The sequence below is a fragment of the Toxotes jaculatrix genome, chromosome 19 (assembly GCF_017976425.1).
Source record: "Toxotes jaculatrix isolate fToxJac2 chromosome 19, fToxJac2.pri, whole genome shotgun sequence".
Taxonomy (NCBI): Eukaryota; Metazoa; Chordata; class Actinopteri; family Toxotidae; genus Toxotes; species Toxotes jaculatrix.
Genome location: NC_054412.1, coordinates 12,662,057 through 12,685,800, shown reverse-complemented (window position 1 = coordinate 12,685,800; position 23,744 = coordinate 12,662,057). Strand labels below are relative to the sequence as shown.

General features: G+C 39.7%; 1 protein-coding gene across 2 annotated transcripts in view; it reads left to right on the top strand.

Annotated features, from left to right (window-relative positions):
* Nucleotides 1-22,113, top strand: part of nkain2 (sodium/potassium transporting ATPase interacting 2) — a 70,839-nt gene extending 48,726 nt beyond the window's left edge. The window contains exons 4-7 of one of the 2 annotated variants that reach the window (XM_041064564.1): nt 4,310-4,510; nt 13,280-13,340; nt 18,958-19,039; nt 21,979-22,113. In XM_041064564.1, the coding sequence (XP_040920498.1) occupies nt 4,310-4,510; nt 13,280-13,340; nt 18,958-19,039; nt 21,979-21,988 (354 nt within the window). In that variant the 3' untranslated portion in view covers nt 21,989-22,113. Of the gene's footprint in view, nt 1-4,309; nt 4,511-13,279; nt 13,341-18,957; nt 19,044-21,978 lie in introns of those variants that run through there. The other variant, XM_041064565.1, reaches the window with a different exon arrangement.
* The last annotated feature ends 1,631 nt before the right edge of the window (nt 22,114-23,744 follow it).

Sequence of the window (23,744 nt, the reverse complement as noted above, 5' to 3'; positions counted from 1 at the left end):
ACATCACATCAGCTCTAATCAGATTTGGACACCATGATGTTTAATTGTTCATTTCCTAGTTCCCCTTTAGAGCTTTTATTTTTTCCCTCCGATTGTCTGTGCTTTTATTCTAACTGTTAAAATAGTCTCATATTTATCTCCAGGTTGCATTAAAAGGGCATCATTCCTCCCTTGTTGTCTGTCAGCATCAGAGGAAAGACCATCCTGAGTGGTCTTTTCCCTCCCCATCCCTCCATCTCTTGGGAGAGGAAGACAAAGGAAAATAAAAAAAGTGGGAAATTGGGGGAAATTGAGAGAGACACTTACACACACACACACACACACAGAAGGGCGGAGGCAGAATGAGAGAGGTATAGAGGTGGAGAGAAAGGCAGAGGAAAAGCAGATGTGGCTCATTGAAGCGTCACTAGCCCACAGTCAGAGACAAAGACCTGAGAGCATGAGTGCATGATCCTCAACTAGCACACTGGAAATTATAGACTGTGTGTGTGTGTGTGTGTGTGTGTGTGTGTGAGGGAGAGAGGGGAATAACAAGAGAGGTGAGACACACGACAAGAGGGGAGGAACTATATGGAGGAAATATGTGGAGACACTGGAGACTAAAAGTCAAAACTGGTGCTTTGTAAGAAACACATGTACACACACACAAACACAGTTGGAAATATTAATACAAGTCTAGCTGATATTTTTTATTTGAGGTTATAAGTCAAACAGGCCATTCATCAACAGACAGATTAACATCTCTAAATTATTTTTGGATCTATGGCTTCATAATACTGGTGGGTTAAATGCTGCAATGCTAAATAAATTCCACCATATAAAATCAATATATCAATGCCAGTACACAGCTGCAATTTAATTGTTTTGTATTCTACTGGTGAATATGGAGTAATTTGAGTTTTTCCTCCAAATCCTTTGTGCAGGTTGTGAACACTACAACTCTCCGTATGTGGATTATTTGTTATTACAAAAGCGAAAGCACTATCTCCAAACACTTGCTTCGGAAAAATAGGCTTCTAATATATTTTTTTCTAATATATATATTTTTTTTTACTAGCACATTTTCTCCATCTGTGTTGGTTGAGCTTGTTGTGTTTTTTTTTTAATTAGTAGTACCAGTCTAGTTCCACAATATGTTATAGACCCTGTAGTCTCAATGAAGTCCTCAGACATGGTGCAATGGAAAAGGAAAACAAACATGCACGCTGCTTTTCTAGGCCTCTTTTGTTGTTAGATGTGTTTATGAGGTTTTGTTTTTTTTGTTAGGACAGATTAAACTGACAACATATAATGTGTTAATGTGAGCTTTAGAGGTGCTAGCAGTAGATTTTGTTCGCTTTAGATAGAGCCAGCTTACCCTAACGGTCTCCTTGCTCTAGCTTCATATTAACAGTACAGATATGAGAGTGGTATCAAGCTTCTCATCTAATCCTTATTTTCTAACATGTCAAACTATTTCCTTAAAGCAGGCACACTGAATCTTACTAGCAAGATTAACAACTGATACACAGTTTTGAGAAGGGATGAGACTTTCTTTCCCCTGTTTCTCTTGTTATTTTTTCTCTCAACCTGAACTATTTGCTGTTAATAAATTTTTTTTTGCTAAAACACTTTTTAAAGTGCTCTCTGTGCTGTTTTTTTTTTATACATTTTTCTCAAGTTGAATTAAGTTTCAACTTCTTTCATTACCATAATCTACAAGCGGTTAACACATCTAACCTTGCCAAACTAACAGCTTGACTGAGTTTGGACACATTCTTCTTCATGTCCCTTTTCATGGCGTTCACAAAGTGAGAGAATAACAGCAGCAGAATTAGTAGCATTGCATCCTGCTTGGTCTTGGATGAAATTTTTCCAAATTCAACTTTTCACAGATAATTACTTTTGTGTTTATGTGTGTGTGTTTGTTTGAGAGGCTCATTAGTAAAGTACTGTTACAGACTGCGCTGAAATAATTATTACCCCCCTCCCAACCCCATGGTGAGAACAGCGAAAGATAGAGAAACGAGCAATAAAGAAAAGAGGTGAAGGAAATAAATATAAAAAGAAAGAGAGAGGAAGAGAGGGAGAAAGATTTGGAGCAAGGCAGTGACAGTAGAAGACAGATGGAGGGAGAGTGATGGCAGAGAGGGGGCAAGAGAGAAATTCAGAGAGATTTTACTCATTAAAAAGAGGAGCACAACAAGGGGAGATGGCATTAATCAGAGCTCTGTGCTAATGAGGCATTTACTCATTACACTGAAATAGAGAGAGGCCAAGGAAGAAAAAGAGGAGAGAAAAAGGGGAGGGGCGGGGGAGAGAGGTAAGAGAGACCACAATATAAATTAATAGAGGAGAACAGGAAAAAATTAACTAACAATATGAAGGGAGGTGACAGAGTCGAGTGTGGATGTGGTGGGAGGATAAGTGGGGACAGGTAAAGATAAAGATGAAGTGGGACAGTGTAGAAACAGACAACATTGATTCGGGTGTTGATGACAGAGCAGAGTCTTTGTTTAAAAGCTCTGTTAAAGCTCTGTTTAAAGATTTGTGTTCCTCGCTAGAATAAGTTACTTTAAATACTAACAATGTGGTTACTGCTGCAAATTCGTGAGGTCCCCTACCTTTATAGGACTGTTTGGCCATTTGTTTTAGTATGAAGCAGTTGTTAAAATTGAAAATGTACTTTCTTTAGCTTTTATAGTTTGGTTACCATTTCCATAAGATAACTGCTGTGATACATGGCTTCCTTGGAATGAAAAGTAATAGGATTTTGATATCTGATTTTGACGAAAATCAAAGCTTTATAAATTATTTATCATTATAAAAGATGTATCACCACATAGAAAATTAGCAAATAAGCTGAACGTTATTTCTGCTTTCAGCCTGCTTTTAAATAACTTTTCATTTCACTAATGGAAAAGCTGCACAAGAGCAAACACACATGCATGTGCGTTTATGGACATGTGTATTTGGGTATCTGTGTGTGTGTCAGGGCGTTTTTCATGGCTGTCTGGTGAATGATCTATGTCTCTCCTTGCTAAGTGGAGTCGTTAATATGTGCATTATTTAAACCAAGACGACGATCATAGCTGATTTATTGTGCATCTTTCAGGCTTTTAAAATTAAAATGATTGAAGTGGAGTGCAGTGTAACTGCAGGGGCAGCTGCTACTGTATGTGGTCTTTCTGTGCTGCTGTGAAGTAGAACAGAAACAGTGAGGAACAGAAAATGTTTATTTATTTACTGGCTGTCAGTTGTGCTATTCTTTACAGCTTCTGGCTGTAATTTTAAGTTATCTCTGTCAGTGACGGGGCTGTTCGTGCTGTGGTGGGTAATCTGAGCAAATAAAGAGAAGAAAAAGACTCCATATCTGTAGAACAGCAAGAATAAGAGTCTGCACTTAATGTGGAGCGATGCATACGTTACCGGTACTCCGATGTTATTACAATTCATTTTGACGAGGAACATGTATGTTCCACCCAACAATTTGTGGAGAATAGTTGCAGAATGGTTATCACTGTGAACTGGAAATGTCAGCCTCATGTCAGCACTAAAGTAAAAGTCAGGGGATTGCTAGAGAGTAAAATTCATCCTCTGGGAACAATTACTTACTTTTCCAAAATTTCACGACAGTCCATTTAGTATTTGTTGAAATGTTTCAATCTCAGTCTCTTAAGTGGTTGTTTAACTGACTTGCTAGCATGGTTATGAACCCTATCAGTGATGCTGCCTCTCATTTTTTAATGGCTCCCATAGTTTTGCGACTGTCCCGCTTAAGGAGAAATACATCAGAAGAACAAATCATAACTGTGTTGCCTAAAACCATAACACTAGCATTTTAGTTACTGACCCGTCACTGGCACCACGACACAAACCCCATCTTTCTCTCAGCCTGGAAGCATTATACAACAGCTTTTGTTGCGTGAAGAAATACCAAATGAAAACCGGGCTTCTCTCAGTCTCTCCTTTTTTCCTCTCTCTTCCCTTCTCTCTCTGGCCTCTTCCCATCATTCTTCTCTCTATCTCACTTATTGTCCTCATCATTACCCTGCATGTGCACAGTTGAGATCTAATCTGAATGGTCCCAGATCATCAGAATTATAAATCTGAGATCTATTTTTAGCTCTAGCCGAGCCTTCTCCCTTCTCTCGTTCTGTCTATCTACCTCTCAGACCTGGATATGACAAACAGTTTGGTTTTAATTAAAACTTGGTTAAAACCTGCCCTGACATTCAGCCTGCCTCTGCCTCATTCCTGATCTGTCTTCTGTCAGAAGCTGTAATTCAGCTCACTTTCTGTCTCTGTCTGTCTCTCTCTGTCTTGCCAGGACTCTGACCTTGTGCTGACTTTCAACCTGTCCATGCACCGCTCCTGGTGGATGGAAAACGGCCCAGGGTGCAGGGTGACACCCATCACTCCTCCCCCCTCCTGGGCACCCGAGGACCACCGATATATATCTATATCTGGCTGTCTGATGGATTTTCAGTTCATAGAGGTGGCTCACTCCTCGCTGCAGATACTCCTGGCTGTAAGTACTTGAGCTAAATAAGTACTTTCTAGTATGCACTGTAATTTCAAACCCAAGTACCTGAATGTAGTATACATGCTGTTAATATCTGGGTTTATGGCTTTAAATGTCCTTCTAACTAATACGAGTACCTGTTGCTCACAGTGCTGCTGTAAATATTAGACATTTCAGAAAAATGAGTGTAACATTTTGCAGAACAACCTATTTTGCTTGACTTTCTGATATGAGACAGGTAACATTTAACCTGTGTTGCTGGAATCAGGATGTATTTAGCCTAGCTAGCATAAAGCTAGGGTGCAAGGGGAACTAACTGTGTCCCCTTGCTTTGAGTATTTACATTGGTTTGGTTTGGGGTTTTTTTGGTGTTGCTTTTTGCCAGTAAGTTGTAGCGAAACAAGCTGTAACACAACACTGACACATCATCACCTTATAAACTTGTCATTGCAGACAAGTTAGCAAACCGTTCCTTATGTATACATCTACCAGACGCCAAGCAACATTACCATTCATTTGGAACCAAGGTTCTTTCCACAAAACAAATTTAAGTAAATTTAAGTATTCACTCTCGTCTAGCTGTTGGTCACCACCAACTACTGAGGAAAATATCAGGCTCTTTAGCTGCTAAATAATCTACCATGTTCACCGGCTAGTTGCAAACTTTGCATGTCTGCCTGTTGCTGCTGGAAACAGCGCTGACGGGACTGAACCAAAACAGTAAAGTTGGGTTCTGTAAACCAAGGTTTCACTGTGAATGTGTTTTTGTGTGGAATGGTTAAATACAGTGAAGTTAAATTCTGTACTTTGTGTGAGAGAGTGCTTTCAAATGATTGCACTTATTCAATTGACGTTCTATACAGTTACACTCACTAGCACATTAAGTTCAATGTATTCTAAAGTGTATTACAACCATGCCAACTTCTTTTGTCTCTGGCAAATGGTTAGGGAATGGTGGGTGATTGTGCAACTTTGTGGTATCTGTGTTAGAGTAATATAAAGCATCTAGGCTCCATTAAGTTAATAACTTCATATCCTCATTAACATAGAATGGGCTGGATAAGCTGCTTTAGAGACTCTCCCTCTCTATCTGAGTATTTTTGTCACTTTTTGTCTCTCTTTTGCTCTTCCTGTCTTATTTCATCGTTGCAAAAAACGATTTTGTTCTCTCTGTTTTCCTCTGCCTGTCTCTTACCCTCGCCCTCTGTATTTCCTCCTCTACTGCACTGTCAAACTGTGATAATTAGCGGGATCAGAAGAGACAGCGGAGAGAGAAATAAAGAGCGGGAATGAGGGAGGCCTGTCATTTTTCAGCCTAGTCTTCTCTGCACTGTAGCTCTGGGTTTTTTTTTTTTTTTTGGTTTTTTTTTTCTGGGTGTAAACATGCATATGAATACAGATGCAAACGCAACAAACAAACCGACACTTTAATGTGACTGCATGCATCACTACAACATCACAGAAAGAGAGAAAGAGTTTGGGAGTTTTAGTCTACCTGTTTCTTTTATTTTTATTCTTCCTTCCTCTCTTAGCATGACTGTCTCTCTCACCCTCTCTTCTCATGCACTCTCTGTGTCTCTCTGTCAATCGATAGTGGTACTTATAGTGTGGCTAAGCGCCAAGCCACCACACAGCTGTACCAGTGTCTCGCTGTAATTGGTGTGTGGAAACACTGTCATGCTCCATGAGCACACACTCAACAGTCTGACTGGTTCACTGTCTCACTGGCTGGCTGGTTTACTGTAATTGGTGGAAACCCTGTCAGGTTGCTTAATCACATACATTCAACCAGTCGACTGGCTGACTAAGTGAGGGGTTAGGGTTTGGTCGGGTTGAGCTGTGAAGTGACTGGTTGTGTGCATGTTTACTGATTAGTTGTCTGGTTAACTCATGAACAGTTGTGACTTGTGGGGGCAGATGTTTTCCAGAAATCAAGGCAATCAAGAAAAAAAAAAATCTCCAACTAGGACATGTCAGGACGGTGTGTGGAAGTCAGAACAGCCAGTGAGACATATGCAGCTGTCAAGGTCTTCAGCTTAGCATGTGTGTTTCTTTTTTTTTTTTGTTTGGCTGGGTGGTCAGTTGGGTATGTGATGGACTGGTTTGCCTGTCTAACTGGCTCACTGACAGTGTGATTTTGTTTCTGGCTTACTGAGTTACAAACTCATATGTTGTAGAAGTTCAGATCTGACCACACCGGGCTTCTTGGACATGGCTCATATAACCCTAACCCTGGTTTATATGTTGAATTGTTAACTGGTTAACTGACTGGTTTGCTGCCTGCTTTGCTGACTGTTACAACAATTTACTTTTTTTTTCTTTTACTTTTTTTTGAAGAGTTTACTCTGTCTCTTTCCAGTTTGGTGCACAGCAGGAATATCTGAAGTGAAGCCAACCATAGGGCTTCTCCAGGGACATCCAAAGAATCCTCAGTGAAATGTAGGCTAACGCCATCACTGCCAGACTGTAGCACAGTAGGGGAATGTGCAAGTATGAGTTCTGTGATTACAGGTTTTATCCAGCTTTATTCTACCTGCTAATAGCACAGATAGAGTGATAATTAAAAGATATTTCCTATTTAAAAAAGGCTTCCAAGATAAGGTTGCTGGCTCTGTGGTCTAGAGTTCATGCCTGCAAGTAATTTAAGCGATTAACATAACTTCAGAGTGGAGGAACTAATCAGCGAAATCACCTACTGTTGTTTTTGGTAGGAAAGAAAACCTGCATACACTCAGCCTTCCACTGCACACAGTCAAATAACCTTGAAAATTATCATTAGCTACGCCTGCTTGTTCACATGCTACACGTTTTATCAACACTGAGCAAGCTGACTGAGAGAATGTGCACAACTTACTTTAAACTAAATACTGAACAATATCAACACACATAACAAAATATATTGTGCTCCAAATTGGCTCGTGTCCTTGACATATTTTTGGTGTAAAATCCAAAATGTTGAGATAAATATAATTGCCTGTAACTAGCCGGCAGTAACAACTTTATTAGGTCTCTATTATTAAGTCACTTAATATAAAATAAATAAATAACACAAAAATGCTGAGTTGTAATGATGCTCTCACAGACTCACATAGCTCATTTAATGATTTCATTTCTAAGCCAGTGAGGTTAGAAAGTTATAGTACAATAAACACAAACCAAGAAAAAAAAAAGAAAAAACCCAAGGCCTGTCCTGTCACTATAATCAGTAAGATGCCAGTGGTTTTTAATGGCCACAGCCAAAAGGAAACATACCCTGGATTCTAATACTTCAGTCAGTTAATCCATTTCAAATGAAATCAACAAATGAGTGTTTACACATTGTGATTTTTAGGTTTGCTTGTTCATCATTGGGAAAGTGGGAAATCGAGTCATTAGCATATGGAGTGTTGTTTTTATTTTAATTTTTATTGAGTGAATTGAATGTGACGTTGTTGTTGTTGTTGACACCAGACAATGATTTCATGTTTGGGTCAAATTGTATTCATGGAAGCAGCACTGGGGACCAGATTGGTTTTCATAGTAGTTGTTATTCAAAGATCAGGGAAGAGAAGGGAAAGAGAAAGAACAATGTATGAGAATTGAATGTCAGTCAACCAAGGAAGCCTCTGTGCTCTGCAGCACTAATCCCATATTTGCTGAAGTAAAATCTCTCTTTTTTTTATTTGTTTTTGTTTTTTCAAATTAAGACAGGTAACACTGAAATTCTTAAATCAATTAAACGAAAGCTTGCAACAAGAAATGGTAGATGGCAGCTGCAAAAACAGCTGTGACATCCGATGAAAGCAAACATCCTTTGCAGGTGAGCGAGGTTGATACTGGATTTTTACTTCATTTCTGTTTCATTTATTGTTGCTGTAATATGTGTGCAGAGTTTTACACTAGCATCAAATGGCACAAAGAGATCTAGATGAACATGATTAGACGTAATTATTGATTGAAGTATTACAGTGATTTATTTTTCAATGCAGCTCTGACTCACTGACAAAATATGTTCATCACAAATAATTTACAGAGAGCATGGGGGAGGAAAGTGGAGTAAAACATTAGTTTGAGTTAAAGGGGACATCATCAGCACATAAACAGATTTAATCCCATGGATGTGACACCTTCATCACAGTACAATTTATCTGCAGGGGAATGATGCAGCAGTAATGGCTTCTTTCATTTGAGATGAATACATTTTCATCATAGAGTAACACATTCACTGCAAAGCAAGATTATCAGACAGATAGACAACAACTCTACAGTTCCTCATGAGCATGGAATATTGTGGGGCTAAAGAAGAAGGCAATGGGACAGAGTTCATTATGGATCTAAATAATGTCATTATATACTGAAATGTTGGTCATATATCAACCTTTGAGCTAATTTAGTTTTACAAGTTTCACAGACCTTGAGGGAGATGATTCGGTGGCATCAGCACTTTCCACTGTGATTGTTTTGGCAAAATGCAACCTCATCTTCCTCCTTGGTGGAGGACAAACTGCGTCACTGGGTGACTGACCTATAGCTGCCTTCCCCTGGCATCTGTCCTTGCTTTTCTAAAAGGTCTCCTCCCGTGATGCTTTCCCTGGATTTTTGGTCTCAGGATATGCAGAACACATAGTGCAGGTTTTCCCTTCCTTATCGAACACCAGCTGTTTGACATTCAACTAATTTCTCCCTGAGCTCCTTTCAAAACTTCCAGGTGTTCTCAGAATCTCTGCTAAGGGAGCATTTGGGATTTGATTATTGTAGGGGAGAATGATGATTCAGTTATCCTTACTAGTTTAATGGCATTTCCTTTCCACTCTGGTAATGTAGCCCTACACTTTTATGGGCCTCTTGATCATTTTAGGCACAGTGTTATCTGTCAGGTTTTTAGGAGAGCTTCTACCTGCAAGACGACTGCAAAATCTAGTAATAAATCTGATAATGTACAAGTATCCTGACACTGTAGGCTACATCCTTACTTAACAAGCACTTTAAATTCCTACCGTACCGTATTTATTACTTTGATTTATTTGTTACTAAATGTCATAGAAAATAACTAACTTGTATATCAGGATCTCATTGTAGTGCTTAAAGGATTCAGTTATTTACAGTTCAAATTTTCAAAGTGCATTTTTTGTGTGTGACACACACTGGACAGGTCATCAATATATTACAGGGCTGACAAATAAACACAGACAGAGGACTGTGCTAACCACTGCAACGCTCCATTTTTATTTTCATTTCATTCACCCAATTCACTTAATTACTGTTATCACCGACAAATCTAATATTAAGGCCAAAATGGGAGCCATGATCACACTCCCAAAGAAGCTGTGGATAAACTTTCAGGTTTTTTTTTTCAGGGTTCAGATTGAAAACATGGCACGGTGCCTCGGTACAAAATGGCCAAAGCTGGGAATACACTGTGAAACTATAGAGTGTGTCTGCAGTGCAGGGAGCCCACTTAGCAGTCATCATCATTGCAAACGTTGGTTCAGAACATTCTGTTCAAGCTTTAAAGGGAAAAGATGTTAGTCAACTATTGTGGAGAGGCAAGAACATTTGACAGTTTATTACCCATACCATTACTTCCCACTTCCCTTTAGATAATGTCACTTGGTTTTGCTGACTTACTGTTGTATAACTATCTAGATTTGCTGTATTTACCATGGCAACAAGCACCTGCTGTATAGTATGTTTAAGAAATGGGCTAAAGACTGTCCTCATGCCTCCTGGAATAGTGTGTGACGCCCGTGCACATAAAACCCCCTAAAACTGGTTTCTGCTCAGAATGAGGTGCCTGCCTCTGTGAGCTGAAGTGGTGAACAAGTTACTGCTTGTCAGACCTATCAGGTCAGGGATCCTGTCTGAGTCCATGCTGAAGTGGTGCTATTTTCATTTACACTCGTCACACCGAACATCCTTCAGTTGTGCTGCGGTAACCAGGTAACCCTAATCCACAGACAAAATGAAACATAGGGGAACTGGTGTCTGTCACTTTAATTCAGTTCATTTACATGCAGGCAGAAGCTGCAAACCGGGAAAGAAATGTTGAGAACAACAAATACTTTTGACTTTTTATTTCTCACATCTACAAACTGTCAGTCACCATTATTACCAACCTGTAGTTGTTAATTCTTCATTTGCTCCTCAAAAATAGTTTGGAACTAGAAATGAAAATTTGAGTGTGCTCACATATGGAAATTTGCAGTTGAAATATTTGAAGTAGTTGAAATAAAACTGAAAGTTGAAGTCAGGTGAAATACAACCAAAGCTATAGTGTCAATTTCTCATTTCACTTGGCAGCAGTATAATAATCTGAATGCAGCGAGCTTCAGTGTATGAGTCACTGCAAACAAAATAGACAAGAAAAGGAGTTACCTTCAAAGAGAGTGTCAGTGTCGTATGAATGCAACGCTGTGGGCTGAGAGATGTTGATGTCTGTTTGGATGTATTTTGATCTAAATCTTAGTCATAACAACACCTGGTCCTGGAGATTTTGTTATGTACTTTTGATATAAAATATTTTTTCGGTAACTTCAGAAACCCAAAGCCCTAAATACAAAACTTTTCAGGGTTCATGAACAGGATAGTCCAAATAGAACTGCAGACACCAAACCGACTCAAACCCAGAACTCCAACAGTAAACGCGATAAGGAGCACACACGTCATAGCTAATATTGGTGCACCCTGGCTATCGGGAGAAGATATAATCAGAGTTATTGTAAACAGGATATTATGTTTACATGCAGCAACACCAAAACGGAATACTTGAGTATCCAGAATATTAACAGGATATTGATGTGCAGGGAAACGCGCTCTGTCACAGCTGATCAAATGTTCTCTATTGCAGCGCGGGGCACGGCTCTCTGCACTCTGTTCAGTGGTGCTAACAAAACTGTACCCAGAAGTCATTTTCAGAGGCAATGAGCCTGCAGAAGATAGAACGGGCTCTGGATCAGCTTTTACTCCATGTGACAGAAAAGTCCCCAAACTCTTGAAAGTCTTTTAAACAACATTTTGACTTTGTAACAGTTAAAGTCTTGTTTAAAATGAATACCAATAATAAATGATTTTAGCTGGAGTGGCAGCGGACAGGGGAGGCAGTCTGTGGCTTGAGTGAGGTCATCTTAATCTTTTAAAATAAAGGTATTCCTCTAAACTCCTGTCAAAGGTAGCGACAACTGAAATTTTGCTGCCAGTGAAGTTTATCACCTTCTTTGACCAGTGGTAATTTTTCAAGGCATTTCTGCTCCATAAAACCTCCTATGTTCTCCAGATTGATTTTCTCGTCACCGTTGATCCCCATGCTGATACTGGCAGCTTTGTCTTCTTCCAGTATTTGGCTCAGTTTAAAGTAAATTCATCCCCCACTGAGCAAAACACTATATTTCTATGACTCATTTACTTGTCAGAGACAGGAGAGGAGAGAGGGAGAGAAATAAAGAAAAGCTGGGAGGGGGGGGGGGGGGGGAATAGTGATGTCAGGGAAAGGGAGAAAGGAAGAGAAGCAGGAAGCTGGGAGGAAATAGTGAGTGAGGGAGAGAGAGTATGAGAAAAGGGTGGAGAGAGAGGAGCTTTGGGAGCTGAACATTATTTAGACTAAATGAGGTCAAGACCTTGAGATATACGCTGAATCTCAAATGTAGTTGCACACATTTGCAGCTGGCTGTGTGTTTACATGCTTGTGCATGGATGTGTGTGTGAGCGTGTGTGTGTCCATGTGGTCGATAGAATACCAACCAGGTCAATGTCATTTTCCTTCACTTAAAGCCTTGTCTGAGGAATAAGGCCTCGTTATTCAGGATATTCAGTATAAGATGTTAGTTCAGTGCTTCATACAAATAGAAATACTTCCATCACCGTCTTCATGTATCTTCTTCTCCTCCCACATTTCTTTTCTCTCTCTGTCTCTCTTTCCTCCTGTATGATTGCAGGGTAATAAGGTCACTAAAATGCTGACCCTAAGTTGACCCAACCTTCCTGCGTCTTTGCTCCAATCAGCTACCTCCTATCAGTCGCCTTGGTAACAAACAGCCAGTGGGAGAGCAGATCAGAGAGCAAAGGTGTCCTGCTAATGTGGACTGCTGTATCGCTGTCTAAACATTGCACGCGCACACACACACACACACACACATGCGTTTAATGCCGTCTTTTTTGGGAAACAATCACAGCATACAAAAGAACGTCACTGTAGCCCCCTTTTAGATAGTTCCATCTGCAGTCTGTTCAGTCCATTGTTTTCAGGTTTGTGAATGGCCTCAAACAGATGTGAGACCATGAGGCAGAACAATGTGAGGTACACCTCTGTGTTTGGTTACAAGCCCGACACAACAAAGCCCTGTCAGACTGGGTGGTGGCGTGAGGTGTTCGTTTTGACGATGACGACAGAAACCGAACTATCTGCCCTGATATTTATTTTTGTGTGGTTTTAGGATGTGTATTAAAACAATGTCAGTGCAGCACTGAAACCATAACCTTGTGGTTGTCATTGACAATGCCAGTGTGTGTGTGTGTGTGTGTGTGTGTGTGTGTGTGTGTGTGTGTATGTGTGTGTGTGTGTGTGTGTGTGTGTGTGTGTGTGGCCACTGATTCAAGTGCTCTATTTTGGAGCAAAATATCAGTGCTGCTCTGCTCCACTTATACCAACACCTGTTCCAACTAATTGTTCAGTGTCCATGCCTTCTCTGTTATCTATCTATCTATCTATCTATCTGTCTCTGTCTGTCTGTCTGTCTATCTGTACATCTATAAATAAAAAAATAATCCCTCTTCTGTTGATTCTGCTCTCTTTGTCTCTAGTTGGTGGGGTTTATCTATGCCTGCTACGTGGTCAAGCTCATTTCTGAAGAAGAGGATAGCTGTAAGTACACAGGAATACACAAGCACTTACATACATGTATGTACATGTAAGCAAACATTAGCTCCACGAGTTGGTTGAAAACGCTGCCATTGGCTGACCTTTTAGCGTTTCCAGCAGGCTTGTTTTATAACAAGAATTTAGTAAAAGTGTCTTAAATATGTGTTTAAATGGCTACATGCATGATATCATACTAAAAAACTGAGACTAAAGCTGCATGTCCCAGGCAAAAGGTTAACATCCTCAGCTGGAATGTTAGAACACGAGGAAATGAAGAAACAGCAATGTTTGTGTATTGTAGTGTAGAGATAGTCCAAGTGTGATGAGGAAAAATGTAAGATCAGAGTGTTATTAGTTCACGTACTTGTTATCTCCACAGCCTTCATTACTGCTGGAGGTAACTGGCAGTTTATGTTAGAGCCTTTAAACACACTGTTTAATCCATTCCTTTCACTTATGTTTTTGTTTGGGAAAGGTTAAAAAAATACAGCACCATCCAAACTCTTGAAACGCCAAGTGTTGCTCTTACCACAGCTCCATGCACACCACTTCAACATGTGGAGAAATACAAAACTTGACAGACTGGCCTTGCTTAGTTATGTTTGCTAAGCTATGACTGGAAAATCACTGTTTGGCAAGGTTTAGTGAATGAATTTGGAGTGGGGGATATATTTGTTTAAGTAGGTGTTGGTGGTTTAAGTTCATGCGACTGGTTCTTCTGAATTCAGAAATCAAGTCAAGCTTGTGAAAAAAATTCAGTTGCTCGTGTTTCTCTCCATCCTCCTTTTACCAGCTCGTCCTACTGTTCATTCTCTTCGTAACAAAGCAGCAGGATTGAATGAAGCGGTCTTGGACTTTACCGGTACAGAATTCAGTGTGAAACTTGTAGCTTCCAGGTTTCACAGCTGGGCTCATTCATTTACAGTAACACATGTGGGAGAAAGAGACGAGAGTGGAGGGCGACGAGAACTTGATGGATTCATGTTAGATCAAAGTCGTCTTTCATTCCTATGTCTCTCCCACAAACTTCCCCCTTTCAACCTCCATCACCAAGCAACAGTCTTGATGAAAAACGAAGAGTGGAGACTCAAAGAGCAACAAGAAGATATTCAGCCCATCCATTCACACATCATTTATCTTTATTCAGTTTTTTTTATCAATACATCACTTCATCAATACAACTATGTTGATTGGGAAGCGTGCAATTTTTACAGTGAAAGGCAATATTGACTATCATTTAGTAAGCATCTTGACAGTCTAAATGAATTGCATTTCAAGAGTAACACAAATAAGAGACGAGAAAAATGAGGCAAATCAACATGTTAATTCTGTGATTGTTGTATTTTAAATGCAGTGTGTGTCTGTCAGCATTAACTTGAATGAGCCCATTTACCTGAGCCCATCAGTTTAGTTATTCCATTAAAGTAGACGCAGCTGTTCTGCGGTAGGATCAATACCCAAGCATGTCTTATTCAACACTGGATTGAGGATGCTGTTTGCTAACACATAAATATTGATAGGTAATAAATGCAGACTGGATCAGTGGAAATAGTTAGACGCTCTGAGGGTAGACAAGTTTTCCTTATTTCCTTCCTGCCCAGAGAAGATTGAGGATTGAGATTGACAGCGGAATTTTTTTTTTTTTCTTTCTGAGACGCAGCTGTTATAAAACCGTAGGGGAGCACTGGATACAAGACCTGCTACTGCTTCTAAAGGCTCTTCATGTGATAAACAAGCTCTGCGTTCAGCGAGCTCACAGTTAAATATTAAATTGTCTGATTGTTAAAGATTGATTGTTAACACTCTATTTATCCCACGTTTATGGAGTATAATTGAGTTTCAGGGGTTATTTTGAAATGAGAATTTTTAACACTATACTTTAATGAGCTTTGTGATGACAGGAAAGTGAAAATGCCACTTGTTTTGTGTCTAAATAATTAATGTCTAACAGTTATTATTTGGCCTTTTGCTTAACTGTTTTACTCTGGCCCTTGGCTCTCGCTGCTGCACATTTCTGCTTGGTTTGCACCCCGAAAGAGAACTATTGTTGGAACTAAAAAACAATTTCAGGTGAGACAGAGCTAGAGGAAGACATGGAAAATGCTGATTTAAACAATGATAAAACATTCTTTGTTTTACTGTTACAACTGAAATCTTAGGAAGAGACTTGAAATTCTAACATTTACCAATTAATTTCTTGTTTAAAGCCCTTTTTTTTCTATCAGCTTCTTACTGTAAGCGGTGGGCTTCAACAGGAACACACAATTTTCTGTGTTTGATTTTTTTCTTGTCTAGTCATGAATGTTTAATATTTTAGAGGAAAACATAAAATTTGAAACCATGTTTTCAGGGGCTTTAACAAATTCAGACACATTTCATGTCTATAAACCATCAGCTAACCATCTGTTCATTCAGTCCTTAAACTACTTATTCTGTGTGGAGCTGGAGCCTGTGTTAGCATACTTGGCACAAGAGGCAGGGCACACCCTGGACAGGTCTGTCATAGGCCTAACACATGTTGACCAACACATTCACACTCATATTTTGCATGTATGGGCAATTCAGAGCTTCCATCCACATAAATTTCATGTCTTTTGACTGTGGGAGGAAACAGGAACACACAGAGGGGAACCCACACAGGCATTGGGAAAACATTCACACTCTACACAGATGAGCGATAATAAGCTACATGAGTCATTTTCACACTTCTTCTCAGGGGACAGATGTTATCAGAAGGAATCAGGTCTCAAATTGAGGTTTCAGGCCACTAATAAGGCTTAATGAATATGTACGCGACGGCAGCGTCATGTCACGTGCATCATTTTCACATAACAAAAAGATCATTTTCTCCACAATAATATGGGGATCCATTGTAATCTTCATGTTGTCGAGCCTCAAGTCCTGAATGTGGCTGCGGAAGGCGCTGCGCAATAATGCAGTCTGGGAGACTAAACAATAATCAGGGAGCTTAGTGGGGAAAATGCCTTGGGTGAAGACGCTAATACTCACTGAGGACCAATGAAGATTTTGAGTTGCTGAGAAAGCTAATTACTCTTATAATTATTCTGTGCATGCATGAGTATATGTGTGTTGTTGTGTCTGTGTGGGGAGATTAATCATTATAGTCAGTCTTATCTGTCTCACAGCTACTCAAATGTGTCAGACAGATTCTTATCAAACACCAATAACACACACGCACCCCTTAAGATTATTAAAGGAATCTTTGTATGATCAGTCTTTGTGTAAGTGGATGTGTTTTGGATCTACAGCCAATAGCAAACATTCACAGCTGAAAAATAACGGAATACCACAATAATGCAAAATAATTTGACTGTAGCAATTCAGGAAATCTCAGTTTCACTGTTTGCTGATCGTGTCTTTTTACAGATCAAATTGAATTTTTACAGATCAAACTGCAGTTTCTGGTTTCTGAAGAGAATTGCTCATGTTCTTACGTGCTCATCGGACAGTCCTGAGCCTTATGAATAACATATCTGAATTGTTAAATTGGGCCACTACAACTTGATAGGCAGCACACTGACAAGGTTAGGGGCTCCATTTCCTCTTGTGTTCAAAAGGTCGTGCATGGCAGAAACTCTGCTGAGACTATTTGACTGCAGCATGAATCAGCAGGAAACCCTTTCCGTTCACACCGGGCCATTCCTCCTCCACAAAAGGATCCACACAAAGAAGGAGTGCATCAAGCACAGGCAATGGCTCTGCATTGTCTGTCTGAACAACAATAATGAGCCGGATGATTATAAAATATCACCATATTGCAGCAGTTCAGGAAAACCGCTGGTAGACAAAGAAGATCATCTGTCGACCCGTTGCGTAGTATAATCAAAATTTCACATGCATACATTAAGAGGATTAATGAGGATGTGTGAAAACTCACAGCTAAGGTGTAGTGGCATATAATGATTTTTTTTTTTACACAATGCCAACAGAATTAAAAGAACAAGCGAAGAAGAGAACAGATAACATGTCAGGTAGACTTGAACAACTCTTAGGAGCTCCAACACCAATAAAACAAGACAAACCATTTTCATGAAAAATTTTTACACTGATAAAAAATTTGGGGAAATATGTTTATTTGCTTTCTCGTTAAGTGTAAGATGAGTTAATTCAGCTGGTTAATTCAACTTTGCATAAACACTGGAAGCATGAGGAAACCAGTAACCTGGCTCTGTCCAACGATAAAATCCTTGTACTAGCACCTCTACATTTTCAACGACAAGTTGTGTAGTGGAGTGGTATAGATCCTCTCATCTAACTCTCATCTAACTCTTGGCAAAAAAACAAATAAGTGATTTTCCCAAAATGTTGAACTATTCCTTTAAATCGATCTGTTAACCCGTTTTTTTTTTAACTCTGCCAAGTTGAAGGTTTTCACCCCTGCCTGTTTGTCGGTTTGTTTGCTTGTTGCTTTATTTGTCAGCAGGATTACGCAAAAAGTACTGAACCAATTTTATGCCAAACTTTGAGGAGGGATGGGATGTGGACCAGGGAAGAATCCATTAAATTCTGGTGCGGATTTGGTTTAAGGGGCAGATCCAGGAAGCGTTTCCCACATTTTTGTCTGCTCCTTGGGAAATAATGTTGCGATCTCGATGTATAATATTCATCCATATTTATAGTGCTGAGATGTATGAGTTTGTACAGTTTGGTGCAGATCCTGATAATCCAGAACGGTTGGAAGAAAATGCTGAATCTGCATTATACACAGGGTTGTATTTACTATGCTTTATGACAAATGAATCATTTATGTTATCTACTACTTTCTTTTTTTTTTTGATTATCAGAGTTAGACAGACGTGTGTAGAGTTGTTTGGCCTTGGCAGAGGTATATGCTCTACTGAGTGCCATTCTAGTTAATCTATGTAATTTATAATGTTTTAAAACAGTGAAACAGAGTAATCTGTGCATTTGTTGGAAATCAGATTGCCTGGCTGTGCTGGCTCCAACCTGATATCTGGGCTTACTGTGTATCCCTCCTTATTGCAGGCCTAACATAAACTTATAGCTACTTTCATCTCTGCAGTGACAGCAAGAATTCCACATTGTACTTGATGCTATAAAATCTCACTGAATAAATAAGAAAGTCTGCTGCTGATCAAGGCAAGGAAGTACCCTTTTATGAGCTCTACAACATCAAAGTAAAAAAAAAATATCATGGCTTCCTCTCTTCAAAAGTTCAGGCTCTCTACTTCAGTCTGAGGAAAGCAACCACCTGCTGGCAGCTCCTCAGCCCAGCAATCTGTGGAGCTATCCTGGATAATTTAGGACTTAAGAGTATTCTCAAGGCATAAATATATCGCTGCATAAGTCTTAGTCTTCTGCCTAAAAATAGAATGAAAATTTGGATTTTCATACAGTTCTGGCCATATTTTCACTCAAATCAGTTTCATGCCTACAAGACTGATTAACACTAAGAGCAGTGATAGAGGTGGTGTTTCTTGTACGAAATGTACTATTGAGATCTCTGTAGGTGTAGGAAGCCTAATGCGGTGAATCATCTGTGGTGGGAGGTTCCCAGCTGAGCATACAATTTCTCTAATTGATTGGGGTTTTTTTCTGTTGTTGTTTTTGTTTTTGTTTTTTGTTTTCTTTTGTGAAGTTGATTTTATAGGAGGGTTCGACTCATACGGTTACCAGGGGCCTCAGAAGACCTCCCACCTTCAACTACAGCCCATGTACATGTAAGTATAGTTATACTCTCTATTGATTTACATGTCTATAAGTGCTTTGTTGAAATACTTCAGCTGTGTTTTTAATAGATACATGCAACATTATGTAGTCACTCAATCTTCCTAAAAGCAAGGAAATAGGCTTTAGATTTGCAAGTGGGAGGCTGACAGTTCTCACCATCTTAAATTCAACAGCAAACTGTGTTTAGAGACTAATCTTCATCTGTGTTTGATATCTTGAGGTCTGCATAGGATGATATAAACACATTCTCGCTGCATCAGCATAAGGTCTAATCATTTATCAACCCAAGGTCTCATCAGTTATCAGTGTTGTAGCACTTTTATCACTCCCCTCACACATTGCAAGTAAAGGAGGCGGGGGGGGGGGGGGGGGGGGTGATGAAAACCGTTGTATCCTTGATGTCATCCACGCTGAAGCTGTTTTTCATAATTTGCTTTTTTTACCCACAGTGAATCCAAATTCACAGTGAATCCAAATTCACTGTGGGAGTATTATTATTGCCGTGCTACAAAATGGATTTTGTTGTTTTGGAAGCTTTTATTTTGTATCGCTTTGGTGATTTCCTGAGACTCAAACCATGGATTCCAGTTTCAACAAGATCTTCAGCTATTCTTAGGTCAAAGAGCCAATAGGATGACACTAAATCAGTCCAGGTTTAGACAGCCCCGCATCAATCTCTCAGCCTCACTTTGTCCTGTGAAAAGTACAGAGCAATACTACAGCGGTGTGGCAAAAGCTATGAGACAGAATAATGGTAATTCCACTGATGTGCAGCCGACAGGTTATCAATAACTGTTTTTATTAGAAAGAAGAGCTGCAGCGAATTAGGGACAGATACAGATGGACGGAGAGAGAGATGGACAAAGAGAAATTGAGATCAAGATGGGCGAGAGAGTAGTGGATAGAGAGGGAAAGAGAGGGAGAGAGAGACGAGATGATGAGAAACACAGTGATGGATGAAACATAGGACTAAACAAAGAAGAAAGGCAATAAAGGGCCATTCTGTAGTTTTATACGTTCCCTGTGGAATCCATAACACAGATCATCAATCATCGACCCCCGAGATAATGGCTGCAAACACAAACACACACTTACACAAGAGCTGGAGTATGAATACACATATCTACTGTATGCACACCCAGACGCAAGCACTTAGGAGCACACACTCAAAACACTGTGTACTGTATACACAAACGTCCTGGCACGCACAGTGAATGTGCTGATAGACGGCTTGTGCTTATGCACACATTAATGTTCATACACATGTATATATGCGCACACACATACACAAACATCATCAATATGCTATCATTGTTCCCCAGCTGTTGTCCCCTCACTTTGGTGTTTATTGGCTCTGGCCAGAGGGACCAATAAAGCAACATCAGCTGTACTGTCCCAAAGGAAATCTCTCTCTCTCTCTCTCTCTCTCTCTCTCTCTCTCTCTCTCATTCTCAATCACAAGACACACACCCAACCACCCTCCCTCCCCCTACGCATACACATACACACACAAACAACTTCACAGTAATCACCACCTCCTCCACATTTACGCATTGCTTTGTAAAGAAAACAAACTCTTGTATCAACTTATTGTTGACCTCTCCAAATGTGTTACTTCTGTTCAGTGTAATGAGCATAACAGAGTTAAGCATAATTTCAAAAGCATCATAACACATACAAATAGATTCTGTTACTACTACTAATAATATTAATTCAGAGTGGAAATATCACGTTCCTCTCTGAAATGCTATTTTATAGGGTTCCTATAACTGATGTTTCATTTCTGAACCTTTTGTTTCAACCTTATGATTGACTGTTAGATAGTTTGTTCAGTTCCTCAGGAACCCAGGACACTGAGAATCACATCAAATTAGTATCAGTGCTATAGCGGGAAGTTTCATCTAAGAAGTGTATTTAGTAAGTAAGTAGTAATGTGTAGGTTTTAGTAAGGTGTGTTAATGAAACAACATCATGCAACTTTTGCTGAAGAGCAGCCACTGAGGATACAGTTTATGGGTTAATGCTAAATGCTAAACCACAGCTACTGCTACTTCTCTTTAGAATTGAGCTAAAATGCTGAAATATTATAACAGTAGTGTAAGTGGAGAAGAATCATACGGTCAGAAAACTCACCCCAAATTGTCCATGATAAAGTATTTACTTAAACTTTGCTAACATAAGCTAATATTAGCCACAAAAAGCTACTGGTCATACCAGACCAAATATTTTTGTAGCAGAAAAATCTTAAGTGTGCTGAGCTGAGCTACGGTGTGTTTTACCACTTCTGAATTTCCTTTCTAAGAGGAAGAATGTGCTATTTCCTCTCTCAAAAGGTATACACTCTCACTTGAAAGCTCTGTCTTTAACACTGTGTCAACACTGATATTGATTATTTTGGCAACCAGACAAATAGTTAGCATTTTGTTCTTGCTTTTCCTGATTTGTTTTTCTTCTTATGTATGTTTAATATTTGGGGGGGCAGGTATCAGAGAGCCAGCATACCCGTGAGAGTGTTAATCTGTCTCTTGAGTGTTATTATCTTTCATGAAATACACCGGACAAGTGCTTCTGATGTTCTCATCAAGCAACATTATGTTGTTCAGTGAATTACTTTATCAAGGACGATACTGAGTAAATGCACTGCTTCCCATTTCATCACAAGCCTTTTAACCTTCAGTGTTTTCAATTATACCTCAAAATTTTCAAGTGGCTTAAAAATGGCATAAAACATTGCACTGTAAGACAACATCACGTATACTGTATGTTCTTTAAAGTGGCTGCTCAGCATGCCTTTGAATAATGACCTGCCATTAGGAGCAGTTGTTTTTTAAGAGGTTAACATAATCATTTACCCTTAAATCTATACTAAAGCACTAAAAGGGTTTCTGTCACTATTTCATATAACCCTCTCCTCTCTTCTCCTCTCCAGGTCAAAGTAAAACCAAGATATACTCCAGGAGTGCTGCCTTACCAACCACCACTGCTTAACACCCTGCTTTTACTACTCCAACTGTATTTTAATAAACAACAACTGAGACACAGACAGGCAGACGGGATACAGAAGACACTAAAATATTCTGCGATTCAACCAACAAATCTCCTTAGTACTTGGTCAGCTTCCCTGATCTGCCTGTCTGTTGTTTTTAATGCAGTTAGGTCTGTTCCTGATGAAACACTGGCCTCGTGTGGTTGAACGTGGCAACTGCAGGACATGCGTTTTTGTCTGACTCTGAGGGGCACAATCTGGAGCCAATGACTCGCTTCCTCGTGCGCTGTTGGGTATCTGCATTGTGAAAGAAACCAAGGGGAAGCAATGGGGGCACAGCTCATTGCTGGAGTGTTTCTACAGCCTTCCAGTGAGAACTCATGGATTTCTGCTGTCAGAGAAATGTTAACACGGAGCCCTATTCTTTTATGCTACTGCAGAAATCAGTTGCTTTCTCAAGTGTAGCGGTATCTAACAGCTCTCAAGTGCAGATATGCCTGACCAAAGAGTTTGAAAAACCCCAGAGACACATCCCTGACACAGTAGAACCTGTTTAGCCGTCTCTGGAACTTTTTTTTTGCTCATTGTGCCTCATAGATTAGACATTGGACTTCAACCAAACTGACCAAGCATCTCCTAACAAGACTACCGATCAAGGAATGTCAGACTTCATTTTTCTAAGATTACTTCATGGTGCATTTGGGTAAGAGCGACAGCAAAGACGGAGGCCTGATATAAATATAGGCTGGACTCAAGCGCGAGTACAAGCTACACATTTTACTCTGTTGTTTCATCAAAAACTCTGAATGTTAAATAAGAGTGTGATGTGTAGATTTACATATTAACATCACATATGTGCATGTGTACAGGAACCAGACACATTCACACACACACACACACATACACGCACACACACAGGCATTAAGAAATGCATATGTGAATACACGCATGCACACACACATGCACACGTCCATATAACAGATCTACAACCACTTACCTTTTTTACTACTAATGTGAATCTTAACAATGTTTACAACAGGAATTCTGTCTGTTGGACAGAAAGACTGAACACTCAACTGACAGGTGCAATAGGCTGGCAGACTGGGAGACAGACAGGAGACTCAAGAGAGACAGTGTTTAGCTGCAGCATCCCAAAGGCCATGGGGTGTCTTCTTCCATGTTAATACAGACAGGACACTAGATGTGTTTCTTTCGTCTCTTGCTGTCTAAATACTTTGTCTTCCATCCAAGACAGACAGGTAGAGGGAGATGTAGACAGAACACGGCAGAGAAAACAACCACAGAAGAGTGACTGAGGTCAGGCAACAGTTTTCCATCCACCTCAGTCCTCTTGGAGACACCACACCCTTCTCTTTCAGCTGGCAAGTTTTTCCTTTTTTTTTTTTTTTTTTTTTTTTAATTATATTTGAAAAAAAAATGCTGGAAGCCAGATAAAGTGCCCAATCAGCCTTATCGTCTGCAGCATCCGGCTCTTTTTAATAACAGAAATAGTTCAAAAGCAGCCAAAATCTTCCACAGGCAATGCTTATACACAGAGAGAGAGAAGACACACCCTTTACAGAAATGACAATCACAGTCAAAGTGGCCTGAATCTTGTCATGGATTGGCATTTTTGTATCATAAAAAAAATGTGACGAAAAGTGGCATGAGCATCACGTGTGACCAGAGAAGCCTGGGCAATTATTTGA